Below are 11,633 nucleotides of genomic sequence, written 5' to 3'. Positions count from 1 at the left end.
TTGTCTCGACTCTTGATACACAATATATTTTTTATTAAAAATAAAAACCTAAAAACAAAAAAAGAGGATCAATGTGTGAAAATTTGGATGGATTGCGGCTACTTCTATCATGCTTAAAAAGTTGTTAAAGTATGAATATGAAGTGGAATAAGATCATATGAAATTCATTTTGGGTTCCTTTAATTGAGATTGTTGTTTTTGGTCTACACTCAACTCAATACCAAAAAGTGTTGGTTCCTTTAATGAAAAATGATTTCATTCATAAAATAGGGTGAAAAACAAGGCAGTAAATTGATAATATCTCTATTTCTATCTAATAAGCCGCATAAGATGTTGACCCAAATCCCAAAATATAGTGAGCTCAGTAGTGACACAACTGTAATTGTCAACTATACAAACAAGTGTTAAAACAGACAAAGAATCCAGAGAGAGAGAAAGAGAACCTAATTCAGTCTGAGGTTGTCATAACAGTCAGTGAGTGTTCTGATACGCCATTACTCAACCGTTTATGGCTGACTTGAAGTGGTCGTCATCAACTGTTGAATATATGTTTCCCTCCCTCACAAGGTTTTCAATGGCTAACCTGTTGTCCATATCATATCAGATTGTCAGATTGAGATAATGATGTTATTTTAACCAACCAAGATGTATAGAGAGAGAGAGAGAGAGAGAGAGAGAGAGAGAGAGAGAGAGAGAGAGAGAGAGAGAGAGAGACTTGAGCTTAATCTCTGGAATTTTCAGTTGCTGAAGCATCTGCTTCACACTAGCTCCCTCTTCCCTTGCACTACATCGTAATTCAATGTAAACAGTTAAGAATACAACACAATTGTGATTTAGCAAGAAAAGAAAGAAAAATACCCCAAACAAAAGTATTGATGCAATTTTAAGGTTTCAGCTTTAAAGCCTGACATATAGGGGGTTGGGAGATAGAATACAAGAAAGGCCTGGAAAAGGAGCACTAATTTGAGTAATTGCTCATCACCTTCCCTGACTTGTACATCTCTATGTCCAAGGACACTTGAATATACTACCCAAGTGGTTATATAGCACAAATTATCTCTTTGCAGAGAATAATCTTGTTAAAAATACTATGACAAGATAGAGTGACATAGATAATCTAAAGTCATTATCATTCTTTGATGTATATGATTCCTAAGTCTAGTTAGGACAAAGAGTTGCTTTAATATTAGTGGATATTCGGTTTCAGAATATCAAACTCATGTTCATACATCATCCTTAAGGTTTCAGATTTATTCCAGCGAAAATATAGAGCCTTTCTGAGGCATCCTTTGTGTGCATTCACCATAGCCTAAAATAATCTAAACTCAAACAACAATAGCTTCTAATTTGCTCGAGTAACTTTGATAAGCCTCAGCTCCGATTTGTTTGCCAAATAAAAGGTCTGGATAACTTGTTTAGGCTTACGAAAAGCTAGTTCATGTACTTTGCAGTTGTAAAGTGTATTGATTGGCTGAGTTGTATTCTCTTTTAGCCGCTCATGTGGCAAATGTTTTGAGTATATTTTCCTAGGAGATCTGTTAGAGAGGATTTGGAGAAAATTAGTGAGAGTTTAGACTTAATGGGGAGAGACCCAATACTCTCAAAAGATTAGAACAAGCCTCTTGAAAGAAGCTTGGGATTGAAAAATTGCTGAACTTAATAATAAATCTGTGAGGGAATTCATTTATTCTAGTGTGATTATCTAACTAGACTATTCTTAGAAAATAGTACCTACAAACCCATTCATATCTTGTTTACCAGCTGCTAATGTAAAGGGCCTAGAGAAAGAAATAATTTACTATCTAAAGTATAAGATGCCAAAAATATCTCTTCATAATAACGATATTGTACTGAGTCTGATACAATTGCCTGAATTTGCATAATTCAAGAGCATGTATGATCCTGAGGAGCAGTAAAAGAACAGAGGATTTGCCAATTTTAAGGAAAGATCATGTAAACTTGTTCAAGATGAAAAACAATATTGATAAACCACATTCTTGAAAGTGCAGCACAGCTTGAATAAAATTTTTGAAACAATATTATCTAACTAATCATATTATCAACATAATATACAAGGTGTACATATAGTGTTCAAACTTCAAAGTTAATAGAAGGGTACTCACAGACATGAAGGATGGTGCAAAATATCTAACACCATTTCTTCAGTTGACTTTGATCCATCAGCACTGTACGGTGCAAATGACTGAAGAAGAACAAATGCAAAGCACAAGTTAACGAAACCAGTGAATTTCAACCACCTGAATTTCACAATTGGAGATCTTACCTGATGCATTGAATTAGCCGCCTGTGGCTGAGTAGGAGCACTACCTTGTGCTTGTACTTTCTGTTACAAATAGATAGCATCAGAAACTGGAGCAAAAGACCACATCGAAATGAAGCAACTACACAAGAACCTTGTTTTAATTTTCAATCAAGAAGAGTCTTAGACTAATGCTCTGACCTTCTTGTTGTAAAAATGAACATATATGCACTCAATAAAATGGTATGCAACCTCGTCGTAGTCCTCTATGGGCCTGAAAACAACATAAAAATAGTGCTGAAAAGCTAATAAGAAACCAGAAACAAAAACCAATGACAAATAAATTTAAATATAAAAGGAGATGGACACTAACAGAATTACCACAGGGGCATGCAAGTAGCAAGTAGCAAGTAGCATGGACATGATATATAAACTCCTATACATGAATGAATGCAAAAGAAAAAGAGCCACCAAAGTGGCTTCCGTCTTACTTTCATGTTTCAATATATTCCATAAATATTTAGAGTGATGCTACACAGCATGAATTTTATCAAAGCATCCCAACTCATGCAATCCGAAACATGGACACCAAAACAATAAGTTCATTTTCAAAAATTGTTGAAACAAACACTCATAAACTTTAAGATGAATCATAAAGTCCTTGCAAAATTGCACATCTAGACACATCGCCTATCCCCCAACTTGTTGCACTAAGGAGCCATATAAATCATATTACCGTGCACAGCTCTCCTCAAAGACCAATAGAAATATTTTAAGAATATGATATTAAAATGATATGGAAGAAAGAATTCTTACCTAATGGAGAATACATTTAAGGTTCTTTTACCCTGGAAGCTTTTCAAACGTCCATGCACACAAACATACATCCCATCCCTAAATATAAGAGAGAAAATCAATTAAAGAGAGTGAGAGAGAGATGACAACTTGATCCACACATATTTCCACAGACAAATCAGTTATAACTCTGATTAAACTTACGAAGTTCTATGCATTTAGGGGACAAAAAAGAAGCACATTGAAACACAGAATAAATCTAACATTCTTCTCAGCCTACTAGTTTAAAGTTTCAAAAAGTCCAGCAGGTATTCAGATGTGTGAAGTGCCATGTTATTTAGGATCAAAAAGCATATTTAAACATAGAAGAATTTTTAAGTTCTTCTCAACCAGCTTGTTCCAATAAAACCTGATACAGGATAACACAATGTTTTATTCAACTGAATCCTATGATACATTTTCACTTTTTCATTCAGTCTCTAAGAATTCTAAGAATCAATTTACAACAGCAAATAAACCACACTAAAAAAGAAAGTCTGAATATCAAGATTAAGTTAGCAATAGCATAAAATGCAAATATAAGTAGGAAGAGCATGAAATGAGTTTGGTGACAAAGATTGCATACGAGATTCCCTCCATTTCGCTTGTATCAACGGCTTCATGAAACCTACACAAACACAAGGCAGCAAGTTCAAATTAATTTAACTAAATGCACAAACAATAAGAACAAAAGCATGGAAAAAGATTGAGAAAGCTCACCACTTGTTACAATCAATACGTCCAGTCCCATCATCAAGCACAAAAGTGACATCAGTAATCCTTCCAACCTTGCTACTCACAATTCCCACTAGCTTGACCTAATTAAAAAGAAATCAATATCCAAGATAAAAACACCCTAAAAATAAAACTTTATTATAACAAAAATTGAAAAATGAAAATCAGGGAATGAACCCACATTGTTGACATCCACACCATCAATAACAAATTCTGATTTTTCACTTCCTGGAACAAATGCAGTGCTTATCTGCTTCACTGTCACGGGAAGCAAAGCTTGAACATCACGATTCTGCAACAGAATTCAAAAGCTTATCAAACTGTGAATTTAGGCAGCATCTCGACCCACATTCAATTTCTTCTAATTTCAGTTCAACAAAATCGCTCCAATATATAACTAGCTATCAATTTCTTGATTTTCTCAGCAACCAAACACACTACAGCATACAAAGCCCTAAACCTGTACGAGTGCAGTTGAGAAAAGAGTTGAAATAGTAGAAATTCTTTACAAATGTAAAGCAACAACAACACACCATCCTATATAGAACGAAACAGAGACTAAGTGAGAGTTAGAGAGAGAGAGAGGAAAAGGTCACCTTGGCGGGAGAGAATGAAGAGTCGGGATTTTGAACGGACTGAGAAGGCATGAATCCGCCGCCGGAGAAGGCGGCGTTACCGTCGAATTGGCTGCCGTACATAGCTAGCTACGATAAACCCTCAACCACGACAAAATGGGGAAAGCTTCGGTTTCGGCTTATCGAGCAAGGAACAAACAAAACCTTTAAATGAGGGCTAATTAGGATTCTTAAACACAACTTTCACATGTATAAAATTGTATTTTTTTGATATATTGAGATTGTTAAATTTAAAGATTTTTAATAAATTTTATTCAATTCTACTGACATGATGATTGATATGTACTAAATTATATTTTTAAATTTTAAAATATACAAAATTGTACCCTCAAATTTGACATGTACTAAATTGTATCTCGAGCTAAGTGTACCTAATACAAGATTAGCTTTCATTTTCAATGATAGATCAATTATATTGTTGTGATGCTCCAAGCGACATTTATGAAACATAAGCAAAGCTTGAACCTTTTTAAGAGGCAAGGAGTCACTTCGAGAGGTGATGCCAAAGATCATCATATCAAAATCAGGTTCAAGACCATTTAGAAACTTAAGTACAATGTCTTAATTACTTAGAGAAGAGCCATCAATCGCAAAAGCATTTGTAAGAGACTGCATTTTGTCAACATAATCAATAATAGATAGATTACTTTTCTAAACATGAGAAATTTGGCCTTTGAGTTGGAGTAATCGTGCGAGGGATTAACTTGAGAATTTCTATTCAAGAGCTCTCCATACTGCAAATGAGGTATAATAATTGGCAACCGAAGCAACAACGACTTTAATCATGGAAAATCAGAGCCAAGAAAGAAGGAGCTAATCACGTTTCTTCCATTGTAGGTAGATAGGATTTCATCCAAATTATGTCCAGTAACTGTGGGAACTACTTGGACTTCCATAAGAGAAAGTTAACTCAATATATCGAACAAATTTTTGTGCGCACGACAGTCTAGCAACCACGACGTCTCCAGGATAAATCAGGCTTTGTATATGATATGTTTTGCTCTGAGAAAAATCATAAGGAAGAAAGAATTTTTTTTTGATGTTGAAAAGGATATATTTTTTGTTGTTCTGATACGACTTATATAGAGAAGTCGATCCAAGGTTAAACGATAAGAAAACAGTAATATAATCGTGGATGAGTTGGATCATAGTAGTAAAAAGCGGATGATTGACTTGATCGTTTTTTGCTACTTCATTTAACGTTAAAATTATTTAATATATAAATAAAAAATAAATCTTTATTTAATTAAATAATAGCATGAATGATTTACATGGATGAATAATAACAAACACAATAACAACATGCATGATTAATTTCTTACTGATTACACTTAACAGTTCAATAACAATAATAAAGTTAAAAGAAACAAACAAATTAATAAGATCGTCTACTACAATAAATTTCATCCCCTTTGCTTCTCTATAATCTTGTTCTCATTGTGATTGGCAAGCTTTTGTTTTGCTAATAAATTTTCAATTTCATCAGCGGGATGTTCTTGTTGTTTTGTTCCGAATTGATGGTTGGTCACGAAAACCCTTAAATACTACATCATAACGGGAATTCTTTGGCGGCACCTTTTTGGGTTTTGGCTTTAGCTCATCAATCTCTTGCCTCGCTGTAATAGTCTCCTTCTCATTGGCAGCAAGGGTTGGCTCTACGAGCACATTCTGATATTGTTGATCTTGTGATGTTGTTAAATTCTCATGAGTTGGCTCTCGTACTACTTTTGGCACGACCACCTTTTGATATCCTTGTTCTTGACATGTTGTTAAATTCTCATGAGTTGGCTCTTGTTCAACTGCGTAATCATTAGTTGGTTCATGCTCTGCCATTAATTTCTGTCTTTTTGCGTTTTGTTTTTTATACTCGTTTTCAAGTTTATTCTTCAATTCCTTTGACTTCATTTTATAAATCTTGCATAACATCCAATTGCATTGCTGCAAAAGATAAATTAAAATTAATAACTAGTTTAAATATTATGCAAAAACAATAATATAGAGTGATTTAAGTAGGAGTAGGTAGTTACCCGTGGGTGATTAGATTGAGTCAATTGATACTCAGTCATTTTCCAATAAGTAAGTGTTTTATTTAAGTCCTTAAAATCCAAAGTCCTTTTAACACCTATTTCGTTGTTTTGTTCATCAAATATTTTCTTCTTTGTTGCATTTCCATGCCATGTTCCACCTTTAGCTTTTCGAGTCGACCTCTTTTTATTATTATTATTATTATTATTATTATTATTATTGGGATAATAAAAGTACCATTCATTTTGGTTGATGGGCGGATATAAGGCTGTTAACTCATCTGGATGAAAGTCATTAATCGAATGAAGTTGTTGAATGTGATTAAGTGGGAGTAAATGAGGGTTGAAATTCTTATTATTCAAATAAAATTGAAGAAGCTCTTGATCATTTGGGGAAAATATGACCCCAGGAACAGAAGTCATAGTCTCCATTGATGGTTGGTTAATTTGTTGTGTGTTGTGATTTGGATTGGTAGAAGAAAGAACCAGCTTGCTTCTTCCAATTAATATCAGTAATTAATTAAGCAATTAGCCACGTACTACTCTTCAATTTCACTTTCACTTTCATTAATGTCTTAGCTAGTTATATATTTATATAGGACAAAAACCTCATTTGATTAGGAATAGGTTTCTTTTTCCTTAACATATATTAAGTTTGAATTGAAATATAATTATCTTTTTCATAAAAATATCTATCTTTTTTTTTTTTTTTTTTTTTTTTTTCATAAATACATTTTATTAACATTTTTATATTGATTATACGTTTTTTGTGTTTCCTAAATCTGAGACTTTCCTTTTTCCTTTTTCCTTTTGCCCCAAACAGATACCTTCCCTTCCTCAGAAACCCCAACCCACTTCTTCCTCCCTCTCCCTCTCCCTCGACTATATAAAATAGCCTTTGACTATATAAAGTTTCCAGGTACATTTTGTTATAAACAAAACATTGATATTAATTACATGTATAATTATGTGAAACTCACGAGTTGTGTAACTTATCTTCACAGGTAAAAAAAGATCGGATGGTTTTGGAATCCTTTGAAAAATTATGATATATAGTACAAAGATCGAATGATTTTTTTATATTGTGATGAAATTTACATACCAACTCCTTGTTATCTACTTATTTTTTTTCTAGCATGATACAATTATATTTGTTTTTGTTTCATATATATGATGTTAAATGCTAGTTGTCTTTATTTCACAAACTATAGTTTCTATTTCGAGGTTAAATGGTTTCTATTTTTCGAGATTAAATTGTTTCTATTTTTGAGATTATGAGGTTAAATAATAGTTGTTTCCATTTCGAGATTATGTTGTTTTCATTTTTTGAGGTTAAGTTGTTTCTATTTTTAATTTGAGTTGTTTCAATTTTTATAATATTTGTTTCTATTTTACATATATATATGTGTTATAAATATTAATAATTATGTGGATGTCCAAATCTTTTATTTATTACCATGAGTTGTAATCAACATTCCTCTTTTCCTTAGTTTCTCTTTTTTTAGTTTCTTAATATCTCACTCTTGTATTTGTATAAATAGGGGTTCACCCTATTGGAATAAACAACTCAGAAATTCTCATTCACTTTCTCTTTCTCTCTTCATCTTCTTCTTCTTTCTTCTCATCTACTTTATATTATTTTATATTATTTTATAACACGTTATCAGCACGAGTCTCTACCCAAGCTTCAAGCATGAGTCTCTGCCCAAGCTTCAAGCATGAGTCTCTCCCTAAGATCCAATGTAAGTATTTTGTTAAAGTTCTTGAATTGTTTCAAAGTCACGATACACTAAATATATATTTATATATATACTCATCTGACTGAAACAATTTCAATGATCTTTTTTTTTTTATTTTATTTTTATCTATATATCTATATATTATATATGTATATATATGTTTTTATATATTTATTATTGATTTCATGTATATATAATGTTCTTATCATTCATAATATTTACAATATATGTGTGCCTATGATATGATAGAGAAAATCTATATAAATTATACATATATCCAAAAGATTATGTATTATCGATAAAATATTGCATATATCCTAAAGATTATGCATCATCGATAAAATATTGCATATATCCTGAAGATTATGCATCATCGATAAAAAAAAATTGTATATATCCTGAAGATTATGCATCCTCGATAAAATATTGCATATATCCTGATGATTATGCGTCCTCAATAAAATCTTGCATATATCCTGAAGATTATGCAAACGTAATATTCATTATATAGTTGATGGATATATAATGAAAGAGATGAATACATATTTATATATATGTTCTTGTATTCTTTGAGGACAATGAAAAGTAATCTAATATCGATATAGATTTTGACAAACATTTCCTGAAGTAAATGTTTTATATTTGTCAAAAAAAAAAATGATTGTATTTATGTGAATACAACTAAAGAATCATTAAAAATGATTATTATTGATGCAATTTTATAGTGGGTTTTGAATATCCAAAAAGAATGTTAAGAAAATTGCATTGAAACATCAAAGTATAAGAATAACAATGAGCATGACTAATGTTATTTAAATACATGAGGCATGTATTTATTGGTCATCATTCCCTGCAGAGAATGATACGAATTGAAGTCAATTACTTTTAAAGATTCCTCGTATTAGTCATGTTATTATACATTGTTATTACTTGCAATGTTGGAAATTATTGAATCTGACATATATTAAAGATTAAATTTTGCATACATCTTGGAGACTATGCAAAAATTGCATTCATATATTCTTTGAAATATCGTAAAAGAAATTGTTGAATAATTTCTTATATTATTTTATGAATGAACAAGTAATAAATTTTTAAGAAATTTATAATAATGTTCTACTTGTTCAACGTCATTCCCCGAAGTGAATGTAATGATTTTAAATAATCAATGACATTATTTATAAATCAAATATTTCCAGAAAAAGTGGAAACAACTAAAAGATGAGATACCACACATAATCAAAGTGCATGAAATTTATATATCATGTGTGGAATTGAATAATAGTGGTCGCGTACCTGTAGTACGGACATACTTATAATCAAGATAAAAGTATACTTGATTATTGAATGGAATGTGAATTGTACAAATTTATTGTACATTTAGAATATTTAAATATCATTCCCTAAAGAGAATGAATAGACATGAAATTCTATTTCAAAGAATATAGATTTCACATATATTGGTAATGCCAGAAGCAAATTAATATATACATATTTTATTATTTCTTGAAATCAATAGTTTCAAACTATTGTTGGTACATGATATGTAAATATATAGTTACCATATAATTCAGTTTGCATATTCCCAAAAGTGGATATATAATTTACTAATATTTGTTAGTGATCCAATATAATCAAAGTGATAAAGAATCACAAAATGATTAGTTGAAAAGCTTCCTGAAGAAGTTTTACATACAATTGCTACTTTGAGTAGTAAAATGTCTTTGTATGTACCTAGATGTGTAACTTTTATCTAGTTATAAAAGTGATAATAAATAACTTATTATATGTACTTGTTGTACATTTAAATATATAATATATCAAGTCATGATAATTAGACTGATGAATAGTCTATTAATAAATTAGACGACTTGTTAGAAAGATATCAGGAAAAATGAATGATATGTTATGGTGATATCTATTTGACCATTACAATAACATGATGAAGTTGTCATGTATCTTTTAAATTATACACATTATTGAATTGATGATAGTGATTCCTGAAGAGTGTATATGTTTTGGAGAATAATATAATTATATTATTCGTGTATATAAAAATGAAACTTGTAATGATTATGTTGTAATGAATTTACATTACATTTTGAAAGTTTCATTGAAATACAAATTATAGTGAACCTGAAGTTCATGAATTGAATTATTTTGACATGATCAATCATATGCAATAAATTGTCAAAGAATTTGACTAAATTTTGTTGAAGAACCAGAAGATTCTTCTCATTGTTATTTATAAGGCTCAAAAGAAGAATGTGCATATATTTGCACATAGAAAATATTTAAATTATATTTTCTTAACAATCTTGAGCCATTGTTAGATTTTTATTGCATAGTTTCTTATCGATGTGATAAGATTATATAATCATGCATTTACAAAATGTGTAAATTTATGTATTTCTAATTATACACGTATGACTCATTCTTAGAAATGAATTAAGTTCATAAGGATTGAACTTGAAACTGAAGTTTATTGAACCTGAAGTTCAATGTCATATAGTATATATGAGTTTAAACAAATATTGATTCATTGTGATATACTGAAATCCCTACAGGTATATTAATATTATTAGATATCACAATTTTTAAAAAATTCTCTCGATCAGGGGGAGAGAAGCAGTTGGGATCGATGATAATTTTTGAAAAATGATCCTTGCACAAAGTATATAAGAACAATATAGTTCAAAATGATATATACCAACTGCAAATTAATATTATTCAAAGTTGAGATAGAATGAGTTGAAAACGCCTGAAGCGTAAATGAACAATGTAGAAATTATTAATAAATGTTCATTTGATTTGCCCTGAAGTTGTTAAATCTAGAGGTACTCATGGAGATACCTTAATCTTATAAAGTATTAAAATGATAACCGTGATGAAAACGGTACTCGAAAAGACTCCCAAGAGAAGTTAGACATAACACATTTGATCATAATTGAATCCCTGAAGTGATTCTATATAGGTACCTATAAATGATAAACATATTTGAAAAATATGTAATTTAAAGAGATCTCTATAAGTTATGTCAATATGGGAGGAAATTATCATTTATTGAAATTTTTTTCGACAATAAATATTGAATGTTTGCATATGCAATAAACTAACATGAGATAGCAAGGATCATGGTATTAGATTTGTCGAGAATCATCGACATACATTTTGATTTTTGGCCAAAATATTATGACGCAATCCAGGCAAATTTACTCACATAAAGTGAAGTAAGACCTGTAGGGTGTGCAAATAAATATTTCTAATGAGAAATTTGCATATATGTATTTGTACATAATGAATTGTTGTACAAAGTTTGCATAGACATGAGATTGATTGAAGTAAGGCTTAAATATTGAGAAAATATAATCATGATTTGATTATAGCCTGGAATATATTTTATGAG

General features: G+C 30.7%; 1 protein-coding gene across 1 annotated transcript; it reads right to left on the bottom strand.

Annotated features, from left to right (window-relative positions):
• Positions 1-238: 238 nt before the first annotated feature.
• LOC115695706 (replication protein A 32 kDa subunit A) lies at positions 239-4,648 on the bottom strand. The gene is made up of 10 exons (XM_030622773.2): positions 4,426-4,648; positions 4,011-4,121; positions 3,815-3,912; positions 3,681-3,722; positions 3,077-3,154; positions 2,462-2,534; positions 2,285-2,344; positions 2,124-2,203; positions 716-784; positions 239-583 (listed from the first exon to the last, which is right to left on the bottom strand). Exons 1-10 carry the CDS (start codon positions 4,525-4,527, stop codon positions 499-501), a joined length of 798 nt encoding a protein of 265 aa, XP_030478633.2. The 5' UTR covers positions 4,528-4,648; the 3' UTR covers positions 239-498.
• Positions 4,649-11,633: the final 6,985 nt, after the last annotated feature.

This window comes from Cannabis sativa, chromosome 6 (genome assembly GCF_029168945.1).
Source record: "Cannabis sativa cultivar Pink pepper isolate KNU-18-1 chromosome 6, ASM2916894v1, whole genome shotgun sequence".
Taxonomy (NCBI): domain Eukaryota; kingdom Viridiplantae; phylum Streptophyta; class Magnoliopsida; order Rosales; family Cannabaceae; genus Cannabis; species Cannabis sativa.
Note: the sequence above shows the minus strand (reverse complement) of the source record. Positions and strands in the feature narration are given on the sequence as shown.